Source organism: Cetorhinus maximus, chromosome 4 (assembly GCF_964194155.1).
Source record: "Cetorhinus maximus chromosome 4, sCetMax3.hap1.1, whole genome shotgun sequence".
Classification (NCBI taxonomy): Eukaryota; Metazoa; Chordata; class Chondrichthyes; order Lamniformes; family Cetorhinidae; genus Cetorhinus; species Cetorhinus maximus.
Window position 1 is genome coordinate 108,074,372 of NC_135882.1, and position 26,394 is coordinate 108,100,765.

Sequence of the window (26,394 nt, forward strand, 5' to 3'; positions counted from 1 at the left end):
AATCATCACATTGTTCAAACTATGAGCTCCATCTTCTTGCAGTGAGATTACCAGGCAATTAATATGCAAATCTAGCAAGTTCTTAAAAATAATTGGGGGGGAAAACGGTAAGATACTGTTTGGGTGGGTGAAGTAAATAGACGAGGACATTGTAAAGATTTGCAACTCATGTCATATCTCTACTTCCCTTATATTAATATTGGCATCAGCCATGAACACACTTTTTTTTTAAAAGGAACATTTGGTCTGTAAATTTAGTGTTCAGTCAGAATGGCATTTTTCCACATGGAGAAGCAGGTAGCATTGATCAAAACTTTTCTTCTTTGGTTTGAGCGAACTTGGTCTTGGATAAAAGCAAAAAGTCAACCAGAATCTTATTGCATTATTGTACGCTGTCTTAAACATTCCCAAGAATGTCATCAGTGCAGTTATCCTCATAAGTTTCCAAATCCGGAAATATTTTATACAGAAAAATTAAACTTCAAAATTATAATTTCTAGATAGGAATTGTATCTTTTAAATCTGTTCACCTGAATGAACCAGTTGCTATGACTAGCCAAACTATTTGAGATTATGTTCCCTATGACAGCTTAAAGTACTTAAGAACAGTTATCACTCACCAAATGTAGAAGATATAGATTGTATTTTGTGAGGTGTTTGAAAGTTTAAAGTTAGGATGGAAGAAAAATGGTTGCAGAATGGTTAAGTTATTAGGATCACCATGAAGGCACACCAGTGTCGACCACCTTTCTTAAGCGGGAGGCTCAGCACTGTGGCAGAGACCCAGCACACCCATTTGTCCCAGAAGTCATCAAAGAGTTTCGTCCGTATCCCGGTGACAAACTCAAAGTGATCAAGCAGTACCGCGGCCACCGAAGTTGGTTTATGATCAGCACTCAAACCCTGGCAGGCAGCATTCAATGAAGTTCTGTCCAGTGCCCTAGGCAAATAGTGACCTTGGCCTCCAGCTCTTGACAATTTGCTGGCTTCGGCTGGGTTAAAGTAGTTTCCCAGGTAGAGGAACAGGGTGGTGCTCAAGGCAAAGGGCCTGAAGCTCCTCCAGCAGGGAGTCCACCTGCCACTGACCCAACAAGGATCCAGAACATTATTCTGAACCGATGCTGCTGGAGGATGCCACAAAGACAGCCTACTGGGCGCTTGTGACTATCTGTGACTATGAGGAACACATCATTGACGTAAGCTGAGAAGGGAAGCTTCACACTCAGGCTGTGCAGAGCCAGTCCCATGAAACACCTCCACAAGAGGCACAGAATAGGTTCTACACAGATGGCATGCAAATGGCCAAACACGGGGTACCACTGACACACTCCACTCCCAAAATGAAGGGATGCCAGCAAGGACCCATTAATCTTAATCAAACACTCCACAGCGGCTTACAGAAGTAACATCCGGGTGACGAAATGTGTTCCGAACCAGAGTGCCGGCAGTGCCCCAAGTAAGTATTCAGGATTCACTCTGTCTAATGCCTTATCCTGATACGGTGAAAGGAAGACGACAGACAGATCAGCCCTCCGGGAATGGCGAACCAGGTCACAGACAAAACGGATGGTGTCAAGGATCATCCAACCCGGGACCAGACAATACTGTTCAGGGTAGATCATGCGGGCAAACAGTGCTCAAGCAAGCAAACATGGCCCTGACAAAAATCTTGTCGTCCATGCTCAGGAAACATACTAGCCCCAGTTCTTAGGCAGGTGGATACCTCTTGGGCAACTAGACCATAAGATCATAAGACGTAGGAGCAGAAGTATGCCATTCAGCCCATCGAGTCTGTTCTGCCATTCAATGAGATCATGGCTGATCATAGCTTGATAATCCTCAACCCCACTTTGCTGCCTTTTCCCCATACCCTTGATTCCTTTACTGATTGAACAGTTGTCCATCTCAGCCTTGAGTTTACTTAACGACCCAACCTCTACAGCGCTCTGTGGTGAAGAATTCCACAGATTCACTACCCCCTGAGAGAAGAAATTCCTCCTCATCTCTGTCTTAAATGGGCGACCCCTTGCTCTGAGATTATGCCCTCTGGCCCGAGACTCTCTCACAAGGGGAAACAACCTCTCAGCATCTACCCTGTCAAGCCCTCTAAGAATCTTACATGTTTCAATAAGGTCGCCTCTCATTCTTCTAAACTACAATGAGTACAGGCTCAACCTACTCATCCTCTCCTCATAAGAAAATCCCTCCATACCCGGGGTCAATCTAGTGAACCTTCTCTGGACTGCCTCCAATACCAGTGTATATTTCCTTAGGTAATGGGACCAAAACTGTTCACTGTATTCTAGGTGTGGTCTAACTAGTGCCTTGTATAGTTTTAGCAAGGCTTCCCCATTCTCATAGTCCATTCTCTTTGGAAAAAAGGCCAACATTCCATTTGCCTTCCCTATTACCTGCTGAACTTGTATGCTGGCTTTTATTGATTCATGCACAAGGACCCACAAATCCCTCTGTGCCGCAGCTTTCTGCAGTGTTTCTCCATTTAAATAATATTCAGCTCCTCTATTCTTCCTGCCAAAGTGCAGAGCCTCACATTTTCGCACATTATATTCCATCCGCCAAGTTTTTCCCCACTCACTTAACCTGTCTATATCCCTCTGTAGACTCTGTGTCACCCTCACCGCTTGCCTTCCCACATATTTTTGTGTCATCCGCAAACTTGGTGAGAGTACATTCACCTCCCTCATCCAATTAATTAATATATATTGTAAATAATTGTGGCCCCCAGAACTGATCCCTGTGGCACTCCTGGTTGCCATCCCGAAAAAGTCCCCCTTCTCCCAAATCTGTCTTCTATTAGTTAGCCAATCCTTCCGTGCTAATATACTACCCCCAACACCATGGGTTCTCATCTTATTCAGTAGCCTTACATGCGGTACCTTATTGAATGCCTTTTGAAAATCCAAGTATATTACAGCTACTGGTTCCTCTTTATCTATCTTGCTTATTAACTCCTCAAAGAATTCTAATAAATTTGTCAGGCATGGTTTCCCCTTCATGAAGTCCTGCTGACTCTGCTTGATTATATTATGCATTTCTAAATGCTCTGCTATTACACCCTTTATAACAGAGTCTAACACTTTCCCAATGACAGATATTAAGCTAACTGGCCTATGAGTATCTGTTTTTTGTCTCCCTCCCTTTTTGAATAAGGGTGTTACATTGGCAGTTTTCCAATCCTCTGGGACTTTTCCAGAATCTAAGGACTCTTGGAAGATTACTACCAGTGCATCCACTATCTCTGTAGCTACTTTCTTTAATATCCTAGAATGCAACCCATCAGGTCCAGGGAGCTTATCGCCATCAGCCCCATTAGTTTCCATAGTACTTTTTCTCTAGTGATAGTTATTTTATTAATTTCCTCCCCGCCTTTTGCCCCTTGATTATTTAGTATTTTTGGAATGCTATTAGTGTCTTCTGCTGAAGACTGATGCAAAGAATTTATTCAACTCCTCTGCAATTTCCTGGTTCCCCTTTATTATTTCCCTCGCCTCATTTTCTTAGGGACCCATGTTCACTTTGGCCTCGCCCTTCCTTTCTATATATTTAAAGAAGCTCTTACTATTCGTTTTTATATTGGTTTAGTTTACCCTCAAAGTTTATTTTCTCCCTCTATTATTTTTTGGGTCATCTCTTGTTGGTTTTTAAAACTTGCCCAATCCTCTGGCTTACCACTAATCATTGCCACAGTGTATGTTGTTTTCTTTCAATTTGATACTATCCTTAACTTCCTTGGTTAACCATGGTTGGTTTATCCCCTTCCTAAAATCCTTCTTCCTCTTTGTTGTGAGTCAGGAACTATTTTCTTAAACGTCTTCCATTGTTAATCAACCGTCTTTTCTGCTAAACTGCTTTCCCAGTCCACTCCAACCAACTCTGCCCTCATTCCATTGTAATTACACTTGTTTAAGTTTAGCACTGTTGTTTCCGACCCACGTTTCTCCCTCTCAAGCTGAATGCTAAATTCTACCATGTTATGGTTGTTTTTTCCTAGGAGATCTTTTACTCTGAGACCATTTATTGAACTTGCCTCATGACACATCACCAGATCCAAAATAGCCTGATCCCTGGTTGGATCCACAACATATTGTTCTAGGAAACTGTCCTGAATACGCTATGAATTCTTGCTTGTGGCTACCTCTGCCAATTTGATTTTCACAATCTACATGAAGATTAAAGTCACCCATGATTAATGTACTGCCTTTTTTACATGCCCTCATTATCTCCTGATTTATTCACTGTCCTACACTTAGCTACTGTTAGGGGGCCTATAGGCTACTCCCACCAGTGTATTCTTCCCCTTGTTATTTCTTACCTCCACCCATATGGATTCTACATTCTCCAATCCAAGATCATTTCTTGCTATCATACTTATTCCATCTCGTACTAACAAAGCTACCCCACCACCCTTCCCTTTCTGCCTGTCCTTTCGAAAAGTCACAGACCCTTGAATATTTATTCCCCAGCTTTGATCTCCTTATAACCACATATCCATAATGTCTATAAGATCACTCACTTCCCTTTATTTGTGCCGTTAATTCATTTATTTTGTTCCGAATACTACGTGCATTTAAGTAAAGGGCCATTAATTTTGCCTTTTTACCATTTTTTACCCTTTTGACCCTATTTGCTGCTGTTTTTTATGTTTGTACACTCTGTCCCTTCCTGTCACACTCTGGGTATCATTACCTAAATAGCTGACCTGCAAGGCTGCCATATCCTTTTGCTTTGCAAGCCACCGTATCCCCTTTCCAGAACCCTTCCCCCGACTATGTAGTTTAAAGCCCTCTCTACAGCCCTAGTTATTGAATTCGCCAGGACACTGGTCCCAGCATGGGTCTAGTGACGCCTGTCCCACTGGAACTGTTCCCTTCTATCTCAGTATTGGTGCCAGTGCCCCATGAACTGAAACCCATTCCTCCCACACCAATCTCTGATCCACGTATTTAACTCCTTGACTATTTACCCTCTGCCAGTTTGCCCATGGCTCAGGTAGCAATCCCGAGATTATTACCTCGGAGGTTCTGCTTTTTAATTTAGCTCCTAACTGTTCAAATTCTTTCAGCAGAACCTCCTTTCTAGTCCTATCAATGTCATTGGTACCAATGTGGACAACAACTGAAACCCTCCCCTCCCTCTCCAGCCCTGAGGAGATGTCCTACCCTGCAGCAGGCAGGCACCACAGCTTTCGGGGCTCACACTTAAGGCTGCATAGAGTAGTTCTATATCCCGAATTATACTGTCCCCTACCTCAATTACGTTCCTATTTCTTCCCCCGACTTGAATGGCTCCCTGTACCACAGTGTCGTGGTCCGTTCACTCATTCTCCCTGGAGTCCCCGCTCTGGTCCACACAGCTTGCAAGGACCTCGTAACTCTTGGACAATTGCAAGGGCTGAGGCACCTCGAACACTACCCTCTGGGTCCCCATACCTGCCTCACCTGCAGTCACACCCTCCTGTCCCTGGTCACAGACCAAATTTGAATTACCTAATCTGAGGGGTGCGACCACCTCTTGGAGCAAAGTGTCCAGGTAGCTTTCCCCCTCCCTGATGTGGCGCAATGTCTGCAGGTCGGGATCCAGCGCCTCAGCTTGGATCCAAAGTTCTTTGAGCTGCAAACACTTACTACAGCTGTGTTCGCTCTGTATCACCTTGGTGTCCAGCAGCACCCACATGCTGCAGCATCACCTGTCCTGCCATCACTGTCATATTTAATTTAATTTAATTAATTACTCTAGTATCCCTGCTCTTTACATTTGAAGAATCCCTCACTCTTTACACTTTGTGATTTTTCTTTTTACAACAGTGTTGATCTTATACTTAAACTATTTTTAAGCAAAAGAGAGAAAAAAAAGACTAGAGACCTCAACATAAATGAAAGACCTTACTTTTACGACTAGAAATACTCACCAACCCTACTCACCAATTAGCTGCTTTCCCTGCACTCATGTCACGTTGTGGTTTGTGACATCACTCCGCCACTGGTCTCACATGAAAATCTCCCTGCTGTTTTAAAATGAAGTCTCCCCACTCTTTTAAAAATGAAGTCTCCTCGCTCTCTCTGCTCCTTTGACAATGACAGTCTTCTGCCAAGAGAGGGGCATCTCCCCAGTCACCAGACTTTCTCCCAGGACCTGCAAATAGCTATCCCCACCAGGTTATCACAGAACACATGATGGAACTGCACAGTCAGCCTACTCAGCCCTAGTGACTTGTCCATTAAGAGCTATCAAGGGCAGCGGTCTGCACCACCAGGCTAAGTGGAGCAACGAACCACTCAGCATCCTCTGGGCCAAATTTTGGCAGGTCCTCCCACAAAACTCTTCGAGCATTCTCACTGGACAGCTCTGAAAAGAACAAAGCATGATAATCTGTGCAGGTCTTGGCACTGATGTACTCCGGATTAAATACCAGAGATTCATTCACTAGCCAGCAGCCCCAATGGGGGCAAAACAGCCCCCTGCCTTTTTTTCAGTGAGTAGAAGATGGAGGAGCTGCAGTCCAGGTCCTGGAGAAACCACATCCAAAACCTCATGAACCTGCCTTGGAACTTGACAAACTCCCAAGTCCTTTGGCACATCCTTCTTTTCTTTGCACACATTCTGCAGGGCAGGGTCTTCGATGTCCTGACCTAGGAGGGACCCAGGTTGAGCACCTCATGTTGAACTGCTCAACCATGGTCTTCCTTCTTCTTGTCAGCCCCTTCCTTACCCCTGACAGAAGATACAAACATGAGCCTTGCCACATTCTGCCATAGCCTTAAGGAGAGAAAGCCCCCTGCTTCCTTCTCCAGCTGGCCAAGAATAAAAGGAACGCATCCTAGAGCCACTCATCCTCTCGCAGCAGGATGTAAAAATGCCTGTCCTGGACCCCAGCTGCATGGAGTGGAGCAAGCTCCACCCACAACACGCGGCAGCCTGAGCATGGCACCAGTTGCACGGAAGTCGCTAGAATGCAGGAAATATATGTCCAAGAAATGTGCAGGCAGTCGCCTCTGGACCCTCCTCCTCCAGACCTCAGCAAAAGTGCTGGAGTCGGTGCTGAAGTTTCACCAGATATCCACCAGGTTACAGAATTCAGCCACGTCCCTCAATTTCCCCATCGCCATCAAGCAGTGCAGGGAACCGGAGCAGTCCCTTGCCTTGAGAGTACAGTTGAAACCCTCCTCTCCACGCTCACAAGTGTGATGCATTCACCAGCATCAATGGAGTCAGGATGAGTGGACACCTATTCAAAGAAGCACACTTGCTGCGTGCCAACTTGGGGACCATTCAGGTTCATGAGGTGAAGTGGCCAGCCCCCAGCCAGAAAAGTGAGATGAAGCAAACAGGCTAGCAAAGGCTCTTTGGCACCTGAAAATCTCCAACTGACAATGTGGAACCAACAAAACAGCCACCCACCTGAATTCCTGAAATGGAGGGGACCTGGCCCACACAGAGTCCTCCTTCCCAGTCCAGGAGCAACAAAGTCTCATCTCCCTGAACAATGTGGGTTTCCTGCAGGAGCAGAACCTGCAACTCCCTTCCGAACAGCACTGTGGGTGTACCTACACCACATGGACAGATGGTGTTCCCATTTATCTGCTCCCCTATTCTTTCTAGATGGTAATGGTCATGGGTTTGGAAGGTGCTGTCTAAGGAGCCTTGGTGAATCCCTGCAGTGCATCTTGTAGATGGTGCACACTGCTGCCACTGTGCATCAGTGGTGGAGGGAGTGAATGTTTGTGCATGTGGTGCCAATCAAACAGGCTGCTTTGTCCTAGATGGTATTAAGCTTCTTGAGTGTTGTGGGAGCTGCACTCATCCAGGCAAATGGGGAATATTCCATCACACTCCTGACTTGTGCCTTGTAGGTAAGCTTTGGGGAGTCAGGTGAGTTACTCACTGCAGGAATCCTAGTCTCTGACCTGCTCTTGTAGCCACAGTACTCCAGTTCAATTTCTGGTCAATGCTAACTCGCAGGATGTTGATAGTGGGGGATTCAGTGATGGTAATGCCATTGAACGTCAAGGGGTGATGGTCAGATTCTCTTGTTGGAGATGATCTTTGCCTCACTTGTGTGGCACAAATGTTACTTGCCACTTGTCAACCCAAGCCTGGATATTGTCCAGGCTTTGCTGCATTTGGACATGGACTGCTTCAGTATCTGAGGAGTCGCAAATGGTGCTGAACATTGTGCAATCATCAGCGAGCATCCCCACTTCTGACCTTATGATGGAAGGAAGGTCATTGATGATGAAGCTGAAGCCGAGGACACTACCCTGAGGAACTCCTGCAGTGATGTCCTGGAGCTGAGATGACTGACCTCCAACAACCACAACCATCTTTCCTTTGTGCTAGGTATGACTCCAACCAGAGGAGAATTTTCCCCGATTCTCACTGAATCCAGTTTTTCTAGGGCTCCTTGACGCCACACACAGTCAAATGCTGCCTTGGTGTCAAGGGCAGTCATTCCCACCTCACCTTGGGAGTTCAGCTCTTTTGTCCATGTTTGAACCAAGGCTATAAGAGGTCAGGAGCTGAGTGCTTCTGGCAAAACCTAAATTGGGCGTCACTGAGCAGGTTATTGCCAGGCAAGCGCTGCTTGATACCACTGTTTATGACCCCTTCAATTACTTTGCTGATGACCGAGGGTACAGTGATGGAGCAGTATTTGGCCGGGTTGGATTTGTCCTGCTTTTTGTGTACAGGGCATACTTGGGCAATTTTCCACATAGCCAGGTGGATGCCAGTGTTGTAACTGTACTGGACAAGCTTGGCTAGGGGCGTGGCAAGTTCTGGAGCACAGGGCTTCAGTACTATTGCCGAAATATTGTCAGGGCCTATAGCCTTTGCACTATCTAGTGCCTTCAGCCGTTTCTTGATATCACATGGAGTGAATCAAATTGGCTGAAGACTGGCATCTGTGATGCTGGGGACCTCCACAGGAGGCCGCGATGGATCATCCACTCGGCACTTCTGGCTGAAGATTGTTGCGAATGTTTCAGCCTTATCTTTTGCACTGATGTGATGGGCTCCCTCATCATTGAGGATGGGGATATCTGTGGAGCCTCCTCCTCCAGTGAGTTGCTTAATTGTCCACCACCGTTCACGACTGGATGTGGCAGGATCTGATCCATTTGTTGTGGGATCGCATGGCTATGTCTATCACTTGCTGCTTATGCTGTTTTACACGTAAGTAGTCCTATGTTATAGTTTCACCAGGTTGACACCTCATTTTAGGTATGCCTGGTGCTGCTCCTGGTATGCCCTCCTGCACTCTTCATTGAACCAGGGTTGATCCCCTGGCTTGATGGTTTTGGTAGAGTGAGGGAAAAGCCAAGCCATGAGATTACAGATTGTAGTTGAGTACAATTTCACTGCTGCTGATGGCTCACAGCGCCTCATGGATGCTGGATCTGTTTGAAATCTATCCCATTTAGTACGGTGGTTGTGCCACACAACACGATATAGGGTATCCTCAATGTGAAGGCAGGGCTTCGTTTCCACAACGACTGTGCGATGTCATTATCTCCACCTTACCGATAATATCATGGACAGATACGTCTGCTGCAGCCACGTTGCTTTGGATGAGGTCAAGTATGTTTTTCCCTCATTGGTTCCCTCACCACGTATCGCAGGCACAGCCTAGCAGCTATGTCCTTTAGGACTCGGCCAGTTCGGTTAGTGGTATTGCTACCGTGCTACTCTTGGCGATGGACATTGAAGTCCCCCACCCAGAATACCAAGAGTACATGCGCCCTTGCCACCCTCAGTGACTCCTCCCAGTGGTGTTCAACATGGAGGAGCATTGATTCATCAGCTGAGGGGGATCGTACGTGGTAATCAACAGGAGGTTTCCTTGCCCATGTTTGACCTGATGCCATAAGACTTCATGGGGTCCGGAGTCGATGTTGAGGACTCCCAGGGTAACTCCCTCTCGACTGAATGCCACTGTGCCACCACCTCTGCTGATGGTGGTGTCTGGGATATTATCTGTAAGATATGATTCTGTGAGGATGACTATGTCAGGCTGTTGCTTGACTTGTCTGTGAGACAACTCTCCCAATTTTGGCACTAGCCCCCAGGTGTTAGGAAGGAGAACTTTGCAGGGTTGACAGGGCTGAGTTTGCAGTTGTCGTTTCCGGTGCCTAGGTCGATGCCGGGTGATCCGTCCAGTTTCATTCCTTTTCTGAGACTTTGTCGCAGTTTGGTACAACTGAGTGGCTTACTAGACCATTTCAGGGGGCATTTAAGAGTCAACCACATTGCTGTGGGTCTGGAGTTACATGTAGGCCAGACCAGGTAATGACAGCAGATTTCCTAAAGGAAGGATGGGTCTTTACAACAATCAACAATAGTTTCATGGTCATCGTAAGATTTTTAATTCCAGATTTTTATTGAATTCAAGTTCTGCTGTAGTGGGATTTGAACCTGAGTCCCCAGAGCATTACCCTAGGTCTCTGAATAACTAGTCCAGCGGTAATACCACTACACAATCGCCTGCCCTAGTTTGGAACTGTGTCTTTAATTTAGGGTAAAATGGAGAGTTCACATGACCTGTTCTGAAGCCTGCATGACAACAGGCCTAGGTTAAAGTAAAGCCCTAGATTGTTTTGCTAGGGTGAAGGTAAGGTGGAGACAATGACAGCAACATCAGTGTTTACATTGGTTAGATTAGCCATCTCCAAGTCCCAGAAAGGTGTTGAGAATGTCATGTTGTAAACAGTTGTTCTTTAACTGTTCATTTAACCCCAAAACAGGACATAATTAGGATCTAAAGAATAGCTAATCAGCATTTTCACCTGGATGCAAGGCCCATGTGATTCACGTCCATGTGGCAGTGGGATTTGAGCGGGGAAGAGTTTCTAGATATCACTGAAACTTTCAGACGCAGGCAGTCTTCCAGGGTTCAGGAGGCAGAGAGCAGCTAGAAATCAAAAGTCTCTGTGTTTCACCTTGCTGAAATGCAGGTGGTAGCTCACACTCGTATTGAAAAGACCAGGTTTGTGAGGATTTGAAATGAGACTAACAACTTGCTCGAGAAGGAGAATCTCCAGAATAAACCCTCACCCTGAAAGACAGTTCTGGGGTTATAAGCTACCAGGCTGAGAAAGGGAAAGAACAGAAGTCAACCCTTGGGAACAAAAAACAACTTTGGACTGATTCTGGGAGAATTGAATGTCAACTTCAAGGACAATATAAACTATAACTGTGAATTAGGTTTTTCAGTTGTGTTAGGAGTAAAAGAGCAAACTTCTGTTCTGTAGTTTAAAGTGTAAGTTACTTAAAAATACAATGTTTAGTCAAAAGTACTTTTAGTTTGGTTGTTACAGTACAAGTCTTAAAACATGAAACCTTGTCACATCATCCTTTCAAATGGAACTTCAATTTTTTCTTTTCAAAAGTTAATGGTCTCTACAGAGATTGTAACATCATGATGAACAAACTACTGGCCAGGAATTCCTGGTGTTCCTGAAGTTAGGATGAGGGGAAACTTGATAGGGGGCACGAGGGCATCCCCCACCTCACTTGTAATGGGTTACAAATCATCCTTGGTTGCCTTCACTGAGCTATCCTCCTCCTCTGAGTCATCACCACTACCATCTGTCTGCCCCAGGAACGCAATCGTACATCTGTCACGGCCCTGCACCCTCCCTTTCTTCCTCACTCCTGCACCTGAGCCCGACCAGGGATATGAAAGTTTTGCCAATGAGGGCATGGTCTCAGTCTCAGCTGGGTAATAGAGTTGCCCACAGGAACAAAAATGGGATCACTCACATACATGAGGACAATCGTGGGTGGACTCCCGCTCTCCTGGGGAGAGCAGGGGAGGAGGATCTCTATTCAAGGTGTTTTTTTTTTGTCACACCTTTCTTCTGTACAGACATTAACCACCCCAGACCCAACATAGCCAGAGGCTGCCACTGACTGCAGACCTGCTGGTTCGGATGCAGGAAAGGGAGTGTAGGGAGGGGCAGCAGCACCAGCTTCATCTGCTTGGATCATTTCGGTGGCCTGGGAATCGGAGCAGTTTTTTTCATATGTACCACACCTCTTTACTGGAATGGCGCTGGGCACAGTCCAACAGCCAGAAGACGTGGTAGTTGGCCCCTTGGTGCTCTATGGTGAACATACCCTCCCTGTTCTCCTCCTGTGCCATCTCTACAAAGACTTGGCGGTGAAAGGAGATGGTGTGCTGGAGGCTGGTCTCTCTGAAGCCAAACGGGATGGGCACCATCCCCAATCTTACCTCCCCCAAATTGACAAAGGTGGGGGAGGAGGAGCTCACCTGGGATAAAGGGCTTCTATTAGTCTCGATATTCTTCATCAACTATACCTGGATCTTTTAGTGAGAATTTTAACCTTTTGCAAGTAGGGTGAGGAAACTGTCTTTGTAGCTTTAAGGCAATTTGATTTTCATCTTTCTGATCAACATCACCTAATGCCATTAATATTTCACTAACACTAATGAGAATCAGCAGGTTCTTGAAAGCAATGCAATCATCTCTTGACTGGGTAAACAACAGATTCATTGAAGCTCCAAAGATAATTCACTTATCCTGTTCCATGTAAAGTTTCATTTGTGCCTTTTTCATAGAAGCCTTATTCAACAGCATTGGTATTTCACTATATACTTCATCAGCACTTGTAAAATAGCTTACTCAAGCTATTTTACATAAAACTTCAACTTTCTTTAGTGATTTCAATGCGTTGTCATCTTCAAAACTTTAACGTTTTTACATTCCTTAATCTTGTGCCGATCCTCACTACCAAGCAAACTAATCTGTTCCATATATTCTTGAAGTGCAAGCATTATAAAGCAGTGTACAGTCAAAGGAGTCTGAGACTAACATATTAATCACAGGACTAAAACTTCTTGTAACCTGTACAATTTGGTTGGATTCATCATTATCTTCACCCTCTGCCTCAGGATTCATGTCTCATTTTAAAGACCCTGCCTCTTCTGTTTGGATAGTTCATCACATAATATGTCGAGACATATCTGAACCACCTCTTCACTGCTCCTTGGGCATTCCCGAGATTCATTGACATATTATCACTGTTACACTTCTGCTATAATAGCCAGGTCTACTAAAGGTGCCTTCCTCCTCGTTATTCCAGTTTTTAATCCTTCCTTTGTACCTGCATCCAGTATCTGGACCATTCCAAAATCTGGCAATCATCAACACCTCTGTTCTGTTTCAATGCGGAATATTCCACTTGTTTTTATTAATTTATAGGTTGTGCGTGTCGCTGGCTAGGCCAGCATTTATTGCCGATCCCTAGTTGCCCCTGAGAAGATGGTGATGAGCTGCTTTCTTGAACCGCTGTAGTCTCTGTGGTGTAGGTGCACCCACAGTGCTATTATGGAGGTAGTTCCAGGATTTTAACCCAGCAACAGTGAAGGAACGGCGATATATTTCCAAGTCAAGATAGTGAGTAGCTTGGAGGGGAACTTCCTGGTGATAGTGTTTCCTTATATCTGCTGCCCTTGTCCTTCCAGACAGTAGCGGTCATGGGTTTGGAAGGTGCTGCCTAAGGAAGCTTGTTGAGTCTCTTCAGTGCACCTTGTAGATGGTACATACTGCAGCCACTGCTCAATGGTGGAGGGAGTGAATATTTGTGGAAGGGGGCTGCTTTGTCCTGGCTGGTGTGTCCTGGCTGGTGTCAAGCTTCTTGAGTGTTGTTAAAACTGCACTCATCCAGGCAAGTGGAGAGTATTCCATCACACTCCTGGCTTGTGCCTTGTAGATGGTGGACAGGCTTTGGGGTCTCAGGAGGTGAATTACTTGTTCCAAGGATGTGACCGTTTCCCAGGAATTTTTTTCAAGGCAGCAGGCAACTAATTCACCAGGTGAGCTGCTTTCTTGAACCACTGCAGTCCCTGTGGTGTAGATGCACCCACAGTGCTGTTAGGGAGGGGGTTCCAGGGTTTTAACCCAGCGACAGTGAAGGGACAGCGATATATTTCGAAGTCAGGATAGTGAGTGGCCCTTCTTGGAGAAAGAAATAATGCCTCTTCAGTAGTGACATAACTCATGTCCATATATCCACTTTATTTTTCCACGGTCATGAGTCAGATTCCGAGAACGCGGGAGGTTAATCATACCCTGACAATTTGCACATGCTTTCTGCCATTTTGCATAAATGCTACTAGGATTGCAGTTTTTTGGCTTTTTTTTTTCCAACCTTCGCCTCACAGAATCACAGAAAATGTGAAGGTTGGAAAAAATAATCAGGCCTTCAGGCAACAATTCTCTGCTACCATGCAAATCTGCAGAAAGCAAGTTGAAGGATAGAAACATAGAAACAGAGTCCATCTTATCACACTTTTATAAGCAGTTATTTAAAGAGTTACACATTACAAGCAAGCGCCTCCTATCCCAATACACACACATTTTTAGTCTGTTTCTATTTATAGGGACACAAGTTAATCACCATTTCATGCCCATGACCTTCATACAATTAAACACAATTAATAAGCAATTAACAAAGCACTGCTCAGTTGTAATGGCAAGGTCAACTAAATGGTCAAAAATGATCATCACAGGATGGTCCACTGTCAGGTATCCGGAAGTGAAAAAATAGCATCGCAAAACGAGAAGGAATTATCCAATGCCATTGCCAGTCTGCTACCTAAGAACCAGATACTAAGGCAATCCAAACACCACATTTAATAATGGAAGAACGCAATTAGCACTGTGATACTGACTGTCAACTGTGCCAAATAGGTACTACAATCATAGGACATCAAATGCTGCTAAGTGATACTCAGCTAATGCTGCGATATTGTTACATGTGTAGTCATGTACAATCATGCTGTTAAAAAGCCTTAAATTTTTGCCACCTTATGCCAATTAATTTGATCATAACCACCGACATAATTTAGAATAGTCTTAATCATGGTATGGTAAATATAGTCAAATAAAATAGTGTTAGCCATGCAGTAGTCTTTATACTCACTCAAGAACTGTTCCTAACAAATATCTTCAGACTGGGTTATGCAGGACCATTTGAGGGGGACTAAGTCAGACCTCTGATATGTTGGCAAAATATTGTGAAGGGGCAAGGATGATGGGAGAGGTTCGCTGAATTGCTTTCACCGAGAATATCGAATCGGCAGCACAGAAAAGGGGCCATTTGGTCCAACAGGTCCAAAAGGTGTTCATGCTCCACACAAGCCTCCTCCTATTCTTTCTCATCTAACTCTGTCAGCACAATTTGTTCACTTACTTCTCTGGTTTCCACTTAAATGCATCTATAATAGTTTTCTCTACTAGCCCATGTGGTAGCAATTTTCACATTTTAACCACACTCTAGTAAAGAAGTTTATCCTCCATTTCGTTAGATTTATTAGCGGCAATCTTATGATTATAATCCCAAGTTTCACAGTCTGCCAGGGCGGGAGCATTTTCTTTGTCTGCCCTGTCAATCTCCTTCCCAGTTATGAGCCGTACTTCCTGTCCTGATAAAGTCATCAACCTCAAAAACCTGTTTCTCTCCATAAATATTGCCTGACCTGCTCAGTTTTTTCCAGCATTTTCGGTTCTTATTTCAGATTTCCAGGATCCAGAGATTTTGCTTTTGTCTTCCTGTTGTCATGCATTTTGGTCATATGTTTGCCATTGTAAATTGATATGTCAACATTTCCTTGCAGGTACATGTTAAGGGAAGGAACAAGGTGAGTTGACCATCAATGTTTTTGGCAGTATATTCAGAGTGAGGCGATCAAAATGTTCCAGAAAAAAACCAGACACAGCAGTTTGGGAGTGATAGGACCAAGCAAATGGGAATACAATGAGTGGGGGTGATGGAAGAAATGAGAGCAAGAATATGAAGTATGTATGATGCGCACATCAAAAGGATGAGGAGGAGATTAAGGAGGACACAAGGCAAGAATGACGAGAAGCAAGGGAACAATGCATTGGATCATGGGCTGTTAAGTATGTGAATGAGTAGAGAACAAGATAATATGGTACGGCTGCTACGAAATGGTAACAGGCAAAACTGGGTCTCAGTGTGTAACAACCTATTTGCAACCATCAGGTTACATGCGAACCTACATTCATGTTCCTTTGCTCAGCCATCCTGTACTTTTGCTAGATACTCTTGCCCACTGATGACTGAAAAACAGTCCAACAACCTGATCAGATTCCTATCCGCACCTGTCCTATACTCTAAAGCAACCTTTCATCCGCAACAGGTCACCTCATCAGTCCTGTAACTCCTACAACGATCTTGTGCCCCATGAAGCCAACTCAAGTTTTCCACTATCAAGTGCCACACAACTACTGCAAAAAATAGTAGCCTGCAAAGAGCAAATTGATTAGTTTGTTTTACCTTGTTGCAGGAAGTGTGCTGACCCTGGTAAAGAATACTGATGGCTCGACATCCACATGAAGCCCCAAAGAAAGATTCCTGTAGTATCCATCAATATGGCCTGGCCCACCAGAATACTTGAAGTTCAAAACAGCTTCCAATGTCTGAAAAACAAAAATGGCTTTAAAATTTTTGTTGCATGAACTCATTTCAACATTCTAACTTATGTGGATCTTTTCTTAAAAAAGCTACATACATATATTTAAAAAAGTAACATAGTTCAGCATTTAGGATATCAAGTCATTTGCCAAATAAAATCGATTAGTCAAATAATAATAAGTTAGTTTACAATTTTTCTCATTTTCTTCACAGGGTCACTCAGCTCTTGACCTCAATTCAGCCTTGGTCCAAGAATGGACAAAAGCGCTGAAGGCAAGAGGGTAGGTGAGAGTAACTGCCCTTGACATCAAGGCAGCACTTGAGTCAGCCAGTGTGATGTCAAGGAGTCCCTACAAAGAGGGGCATACCTAGCACAAAAGATGATGTTTGCAGTTGTTGGAGGCCAACCATCTCAGTCTTAGGACATCCCTGCAGGAGTTTCTCAGAGAAGTGCCCCTGGCCCAAACATCTTCAGCTGCTTCATCAATGGCCTTCCCTCCATCATTAAGGCCAGAGGTGGAGATGTTTGCTGATGATTGCACAATGCTTATCACCATTTACAACTCCTCAGGTACTGAAGCAGTCTGTGTCCATTTGCAGGAGCACCTGGGCAATATCCAGGCTTGGGCTGATAAGCAGCAAGTGACATTTGTGCCACACAAGCGCCAGGCAATGACCATCTCCAACAAGAGAGAATCTAACCACCTCTCCTTGACATTCAATGGTGATGCCATCACTGAATCCCCCTATAATCAACATCCTCAGGGTTACCATTGACCAGAAACTGAACTAGATTAGCCATATCAGTGCTGTGGCTCCAAGAGGTCAAAGACTGGGAATTGTGACGCGAGTAACAACTCCTGAATCCCCAAAGCCTGCCCACTATCTACAAGGCACAAGTCGGAGGAGTATGATGGAATACTCTCCACTTGCCTGGATGAATGCAGCTCCAACAACTCTCAAGAAGCTTGACACCATCCAGGACAAAGCAGTCCACTTGTTCGGCACAGCACCCACCAACTTAAACTTCGGTCCCTCCACCACCAATGCACAGTAGCAGCAATGTGTACTGTACACAAGATACATTGCAGAAACTCACCAAGGTTCCTTCAACAGTACCTTCCAAACTCATGACCTCTATCATCTGGAAGGACATGGGCAGCAGGTGCACGAAAACACCACAATCAAGTACCCCTCCAAGCCACACACCAACCTGACTTGGAGCTATATTGCCGTTCCTTCGCTGTCACAATCAGAATCCTGCAACTCCCTTCCTAACAGCACTAAGTAACCATACCTGATGGACTGCTGGGGTTCAAGGCAGCAACTCACCACCACCTTCTGAAGGACAATTAGGGATAGGAAACAAATGCTGACCTTGCTAGTGACACCCACATCCCAAGAAAGAATAAAAAGGTGCAAATATTGATCAACATCAACTTCACATTATTATTAAAGAAATGTCAAATATGGCATTTATTTTGAACATACAAAATCTGAAGATATTTCAGTTAATATATATACACCAACATATGTGTGTGTATATATATATATATATATATATATATATATACACACACACACACACACATACGCACACACACACGCACAAAGCTCTAACATTTTCATGGAGGTATTAGTTCACGTATCGCCGCTTCTAGCAGGCTACTAGCTATGTACTTACATTGATACCCTGGGGGCAGGGAGCACTGAAGACCACAACCTGCACAACCCACACATTGTTCTTCAATGCACACAAACAAATTTCTCCCCTTTTAATTCTTGCCTATGCCTTATATTAAAAACAGTGCATCTAGTGCATGTTTGCTGTCATCATAGCTCTAACCAACTTGGCTGACACAATTCAATTCACTTTCATATTTCTGTGTCACACTTGGGGAAAAATAGTTCAATGAAATAATAGTAGACATTTGGCAGAGGAGTCAGAATGCCTGGAATCACCGAGTAACCTTTCCAAGTACACAAAGATCAAGAAAGCCAGAATAGTTCTAATAAATGTGCAGCCTGAAGAGCAATTAAATTCTAACCTCATCCAGTACTTAAAAGAAAAAAAAAGCAATTAGATATTGACACCTTAAAAGGAACAGTTGCAAAATAATACATTTCTAATTGCATGGTATTGAGATAGCTCTAGCAAAACAGTTCACTGGTGGAATCATAAGCAATGCCGCTGGCGACCCAGCAAAAGACATTTTGTGGTGCTTTTTGTATGGTATTTATCTTTCAATAAATAATGTAAAATTACCCTATCAAAAATACATATCCCTCTGGTGTTCCCCAATGATCAAGTTCCCTCCTATTTCTCATCTTCATTCTACCTTTCAGCAACATGACCCAAAGCGCAGTGTTAGTTTTCACACTGTACACTGATGACAACCAGCTGTACCTCATCACAACCTCTTGTGACTCCTCTACTATTGCTAAATTATTGGACTGCTTCTTTGACATCTTTTACTGGATGGGCAGAAATTTCTTTCATTTAGATCTCGAGGAGACTGAAGCAATTGTTTTTGGTCCCTGCTCCAAACTAGATTTCCTAGCTACAAACTCCATTCCTATCAATGGCAACAGTTAGATTTACAAAGTCTGTTTGCAAGCTTGGTGTAAAATTTGGCTCAAGATGAGCTTTCAGCCACATATTCCTGCGATCATTAAGACCGCCTATTTCAACCTCTGTAACATCGCTCGACTTCGCCCCTATCTCAGCTCATCTGCTGCTTAAACGCTCATTCTTGCCTTTGTTACCTCCAGACTTGACTATTCCAATGCACTCCTAGCTGGTCTTCCACATTCTACACTCCCTAAACTCAAAGTCATCCAAAACACTCCTGTCTGTATGTTAACTTGCATCCAAGTCCCATTCACCTATCACCACGTGCTTGCTAACTTTCACTTAGATGTTGCGTGACCAGGAACTAATGTTAAAACTCACAGCATCACCTTCAAATCCATCTATGGCCTCACCTCTCCCGACCGCTGTAATCTCCTGCAGTCCCACAAACCTCCAAGTGACCTGCGTTCATCTAATTCTGGTCTCTTGAGCACGGCTGATGTTAATTGCTCCATTAGTGGCAGCGGCCTTTATTAATGTTGTTTCCTCAGTTTTACTGTTCTTTAAGTTGCTAGGCTTTTCATGCTTATGTCAATATTTTGAAGTTGTTAGCCAGTTTTTAATTTTGTAGTTACTACATTTGGCCTTATGTCTGCCTTTCTACAGAATTTTTGTTGAAATTTAAGCTTCTGATTTCATTCACACAGAGGAGTTATTGAGCAAGAGAGTGTAAAGTAGTGGAATTAATATGCACAGTTGAAGCTCATTTATTTTTTTGTTTCTATACACACACACACACACACACACACACAAGAAAACCTAATAATCCCTCCAAACAAATTTCCCTGATTACTTTAAGAACTGGGATAATAGTAGGGCCTCAGATTCACAAGTCATTCAAATTTGCAGCAAATGTCAATACCCAATTTCTTATTTGTTTTAATTAGGCAACTTATGAATATACTTTCCATCAAAAATAAAAATGTTCTTTCGTCAAATTTTGATTAACTTCTACAAACCCATAACCTGTTTCAATTCAGTGCTGCACAATTTAAATATATTTAAATTTGAATATAATTTAATTAGTTAGATCTACAACTTTTAAAAGAAAGCTTATATTTTGCATTACTAGGCCTTTAATAAGCTAACCAAATCAATAATTGACCTCAGGAGTTAAGCGGTTCTTCACTCCCCCAGTTTGGAAAATGTAGAATAATTGGCTTCCTACAAAAGATATCCATCAAACTCATCAATACATGAAAGGATTATGAAATGACAGGTATTTAATATGTCTACTAAACTGATCTAAGAAAAATGTTCACTGATAACATACTGGTTGCATCTTTAAATTTTGTGGGCACAATCAAAAGGATGCACACAAACCACGTGACAGTTCTAAATCATAGACTTGGGCTTTTACTAAGGAGACAATCTCTTCTATCAGTTTTAACTAGACATATTTCCATCCGATTTAAAAGCAGTATTCCGATTACTGAACACAATAGGTCTGAATTCAGTCTACAAGGTTCAGTATTGTTTTATTAACTTCATTACCAATTGTAAGGTACAAATATAAACCTTCAAAGTAAACCTATTGATTGAGGAATTGCACAGAGCTATAGCATCAAGGCTCTATGCAACTAAATAGTATTATATGATATGGTTGTGATTGTGATTGGCCACACAATGATTGTTGATCTCAGCTGCAATATCACAAGGAGAATCAGAAGTAAAACAACAAACAGAATATCATCCTGAAGTGCTCGCATGTTGCCTAGTACCCAGTAACAAAACTGCATCGAGGTATGGGAGCCATATCCAGACATCCTCACACCTCAAGATGGTCCTTGATCCAAAGAGGAAAATAAGGGAAAACTTAACCACTGCTTCCACTTTTCAAAACTGGCATCTAATTTGTGTACTGAGAGCTGGAAGAAGCTACTAAACTGAGTGGCTTCCTAAACAGATTGGCAACAAGAATTTTGGTGAGTATGTGAATTTGGTGCAGGCGGAAGTGGGTGCTTAGTGATTTAAAATAAGGAACAGCAGTAAATATATAAATAAGCTGAGTGTAACATCGGTGACTTGAGGAGCATAACACCAGCGTGAATGCCGCAAGAGGAGCAAACCCTAAAACAACCAGAATAAAACTGATAAAAATGTCACAACCAGCATGGAGGGTGGAACCTGAAGAATAAGTATTTGGTGGTCTGTGTTGTTAATTTAGGTACCTAATTTACTGCTCAATGTTTTCAAATTGGTGTTTTCAATGGATGGAGTTTTAGACTTTTAGTGTTAAGTGATCTGTTAGAGCCTTCAAGCTAAACAATCAATCTTGAATAACTGAGTGAACAGGGCAGGACATTGGAGCTGGTCACATGCATATTGTGTGCCATGTGGGAACTGTACCAGTGGAAAACCACTTTGAATCACAGAATGCATCATAGAATGGTTACAGCAGGAGGCTATTTGGCCTATCATAACCACGAGGGCTCTCTATCATGGCAACTCATCTAGTCATTACCATGCCTTTTCCCTGGAGCCCTGCTAATTTCTTCTCTTCAAATAATTGCCTAATTCTCTTTTGAAAGCCACGATTGAATCTGCTTGTGCCACACTCTCAGCCAGACCCCCAGGACTTGCTGCATAAAAAAGCTCTTCCTCATACCACCGTTGCTTCTTTTGCCAATCACCTTAAATCAGTATCGTTTGCTTCTCTTCCTCTGCCAATGGTAAAAGTTCCTCCCGATCTACTCTGGCCAAATCCCTTAGGATTCTGAGCATCTCCATCTAACCTCCCCATCATCTTCTCTTATCCAAGGACAACAGTCCCAATTTCTCCAATTTATCCACAAAACTGAAGTTTCTCATTCCTAGAACCATTTCCTTAAGGTTCTAATAAACAGGAGCAGGATTATGCCACTCAGCCCCTCAAGCCTGCTCCACCATTCAATAGGATCATGGCTAATCGGTTTGTGGCATTAACTCAGCTATCCTACCTGGCCCCCATAACCCTCAACTTCTTTGTCAACAAAAATCAGTCTAACTCAGCCTTAAATACGGTCAGTGACCCAGCCTCCACTGCTCTCTGAGGAATGGAACTCCAAAGGCTGACTATCATCTTTCTTGGCAACCAGGTTTAAGGAAAATCCCAAGGCCTTTTACACATATGTAAAAAGCAAGAGGGTAGCCAGGGAAAGGGTAGCCCACTCAGGGACAGAGGTGGGAATCTGTGTGTGGAGCCAGAAGAAATGGGAGAGATACTAAATGAATACCTCATCAGTATTCACCAACGAGAAGGACTTAGCGGTTGATTTGTCTAGGGAAGTGTGTGTAGATAGCCTGGATCATGTTGAGATCAAAAAAGGAGGTGATAGGCGTCTTGAAGAATATTAAGGTGGATAAGTCCCCAGGGCCAGATGGGATCTACCCCAGAGTACTGAGGGAGGCAAGGGAGGAGATTGCTGGGGCCTTGACAGAAATCTTTGTATCCTCACTGGCTACAGGTGTGGTCCCAGAGGACTGGAGAATGGCCAATGTTGTTCCATTGTTTAAGAAGGGTAGCAGGGATAATCCAGGAAATTACAGGCCGGTGAGCCTTACGTCAGTGGTAGGGAAATTATTGGAGAAGATTCTTTGTGACAGGATTTACTACCATTTGGAAGCAAATGGGCGTATTAGTGAGAGGCAGCATGGTTTTGTGAAGGGGAGGTCGTGTCTCACTAACTTGATCGAGTTTTTCGAGGAAGTGACAAAGATGATTGACGATAGAAGGGCAGTGGATGTTATTTACATGGATTTCAGTAAGGCCTTTGACAAGGTCCCTCATGGCAGACTGGCACAGAAGGTAAAGTCGTAAGGGGTCAGAGGTGAGCTGGCAAGATGGATACAGAATTGGCTTGGTCATAGAAGACAGAGGGTAGCAGTGGAAGGGTGCTTTTCTGAATGGAGAGCTGTGACTAGTGGAGTGCCGCAAGGATCAGTGCTGGGACCTTTGTTGTTTGTAGTATACATAAATGATTTGGAGGAAAATGTAATTGGGCTAATTAGTAAGTTTGCAGACGACACTAAGGTTGAAAGAGTTGCAGGTAGTGAAGAGGATTGTCAAAGGATACAACGGGATATAGATCGGTTGGAGACTTGGGCGGAGAAATGGCAGATGGAGTTTAATCTGGACAAATGTGAGGTCATGCATTTTGGAAGGTCTCATACAGGCAGGAATTATACGTTAAATGGCAGAACCCTTAAGTGCATCAACGGGCAGAGGGATCTGGGTGTAGAGGTCCACAGGTCACTGAAAGTGGCAACGCAGGTGGCTAAGGTAGTCAGGAAGGCATATGGCATGCTTGCCTTCATTGGCAGGGGTATTGAGTATAAAAGCTGGGAAGTCATGCTGCAGCTGTATAGAACCTTGGTTAGGCCACACTTGGAATATTGTGTGCAATTCTGGTCGCCACATTACCAGAAGGATATGGAGGCATTGGAGAGGGTGCAGAGGAGGTTTACCAGGATGCTGCCTGGTCTGGAGGTTATTAGCTATGAGGAGAGGTTGGAGAAACTCGGATTGTTCTCACTAGAACGACGGAGATTGAGGGGCGACTTGATAGAAGTTTACAAAATTATGAGTGGCATGGACAGAGTAGATAGTCAGAAGCTTTTTCCCAGGGTGGAAGAGTCAATTACTGGGGGACATAGATTTAAGGTGAGAGGAGAAAACTATAGAGATGATGCGCGGGGCAAGTTTTTTATGCAGAGGGTAGTGAGTGTCTGGAATTCGCTGCCAGAGGTGGTGGTGGAAGCAGGTATGATAGTGGTGTTTAAGAGGCAGCTTGACAAATAAATGAATAGGATGGGAATAGAGGGATAAGGACCCCGGAAGTGCAAAATGTTTTAGTTGACGGGCAATATGATCGGTGCAGGCTTGGAGGGCCGAAGGGCCTGTTCCTGTGCTGTACTTTTCTTTGTTCTTTACCATCTCTCCACCCAGGCATTCATCTGCTGTATCTTCCTATTGGAGTGATATAAGAATATGAGAAATAGGAAGAGGAGGCCATTTGGCCCTCAAGCCTGCCCCGCCATTCAATAAGATCATTACTGATCTGCCACAAGACTCAACTCCTCTTTTGTGCAGCTCCTCATAGTCCTCAACCCCTGGATATTTCAAAAATCTACCTACCTTCTCTTTAAATACTTTGTGATCTAGCCTCCACAACTCTCTGGGGTAGAGAATTCCAGACATTCACTACCCCTCAGAGAAGAAATTCTTTCGCATCTGTTTTAAGTGAGTGTCCCTGATTCTGTACCAATGTCCCCTAGTTCGAGATCCCCCTGCTAGTGGAAACATCTTCTCAACATCTACCCCTTAGAATCTTGTACGTTTCAATAAGATCACCTCTCATTCTTCTAAACTCCAATGAATAAAGGCATAATCTGTTTAGCCGTTCTCGATAAGTCAACACCTTCATCCCAGGAATCAGCCTAGTGAATCTCTTTTGAACTGTCTCCAATGCCAGTATATCCTTTCTTAACTACGGGGATAAAAACTGTACACAGTACTTGAGGTGCGGCCTCACCAACACCCTGTACAGTTGTAACAAGACTTCCCTATTTTTAAACTCCAACCCTGTTGAAATAGAGGCCAAAATTCCATTTGCCTTCTTAATTACTTGCTGCATCAGCATACTAACTTTTTGTGTTTCATGCACAAGAACACCCAGATTTCTCTGTGCTGCACATTTTGGAGTGTCTCTCCATTTAAATAATAGTCTGCCTTTTGATTCTTCCTACCAAAGTGCATGACCTCATACTTTCCTACATTAAACTCCATTTGCCAAGCTGTTGCCCACTGACTCAACCTATCCATATCCCCTTGCAGATTTCTTATGTCCTCACCACAGCATGCCCTCCCACCTATTTTTGTATCAGCAACAAATTTGGATACATTACATTCTGCCCCCTCCTCCAAGTCATTAATGTGGATCGTAAATAGTTGAGGCCCTAGGACTGATCCTTATGGCACTCCACTAGCTACATCTTTCCAACCTGAAAAAGACCCATGAATCCTGACTATCAGTCTTCTGTGTGTTAACCAATCTTCAATCCATGCTAATACATTACCCCCAAAACTGTGAGCTCCTATTTTGTGCATTAACCTTTTATGTGGCACCTTATTGAATGCCTTCTGGAAATCCAAATGCACTACATCTACCGGTTCCCCTTTATCAACTCTGCTTGTTATATCCTTAAAGAGCTCTAGCAAGTTTGTCAACCATGATTTCTCTTTCACAAAACCATGTTGACTCAGTTTGATTACATTAAGCTTTTCTAAATGTCCTGCTATTTCTTCCTTCATAACAGACTCTAGCATCTTCCCAACAACAGATGTTAGGCTGACTGGCCAATAGTTTCTTGGTTTTTGTCTCCCACCCTTCTTGGACAGGGTGTCACGTTAGCAGTTTTCTAATCTGCTGGGACCCTCCCAGAATCCAGCGAGTTCTGGAATATTTTGACCAATGCTTCCACTATCGCTGCAGCCACTTCCTTTAAAACCCTTGGATGCAGGTTATCAGGTCCTGGCGATTTGTCTGCCTTTAGTCCCATTAGTTTGTCAAATACTTTGTCCCTCATGATAGTGACTGTGACAAGATCTTTCCTCCCATTAATTCCTGGCTTATCTGATATCTTTGGGATGTTTATCGTGTCCTCCACCATGAAGACTGTTACAAAATATTGGTTTAAATTATCTGCCATTTCCCTGTTCCCTGTTATCAATTCTCCAGTCGCATCCTCCAAGGGTCCCACGCTCACTTTAGCCACTCTCTTTCTTCTTATATACCCGTAGAAGGTCTTGCTGTTTGTTTTTATATTTCTTGCCAATTTACTTTCATAATCAATTTTCCCCCTTTTTATTAGCTTTTTAGTCATCTGCTGCTGGTTCCTAAAACATTCCCAATCCTCTGGCCTACCACTAGTTTTCACCACTTTGTATGCCTTAGTTTTTGATTGGATGCTCTCCTTGACCACCTTTGTTAGCCACGGGTGCCCCAGTATCTCAAAATTTTGATCTTGTTTATTTATGTTATTTGAGGAGTAAGGGAACGCTTCTCCCTTTGAAACAAAACATCCAGAACCTCTTATAGCCTGACTTCTTTCACCAGTAATCAAAGAAGAATTCTCTGGGCGATCCTGAACCATATTCTCCTTTCCTGTAGATTCTGAGGGAACATGTTTCACCTGTACCATTGCTACAGTTTTAACAACCATTTCCTTTTCTGATGCAGCCTTTCCTAAGGATTCCTTCGGTGTTCCTACTACTGCAATAGATCTAAATTTAGTTTCCAGCA

The 26,394-nt window shown here is 43.6% G+C and overlaps 1 protein-coding gene across 5 annotated transcripts in view; it reads right to left on the reverse strand.

The window, feature by feature from the left end:
* trappc9 (trafficking protein particle complex subunit 9) overlaps positions 1–26,394 on the reverse strand; it is a 971,003-nt gene that overhangs the window by 566,409 nt on the left and 378,200 nt on the right. For all 5 annotated transcript variants that reach the window (XM_078540606.1, XM_078540605.1, XM_078540610.1 and 2 more), the window contains one exon: positions 16,342–16,484. In XM_078540606.1, coding sequence (XP_078396732.1) covers positions 16,342–16,484 — 143 coding nt within the window. The remainder of the gene's footprint in view (positions 1–16,341; positions 16,485–26,394) is intronic.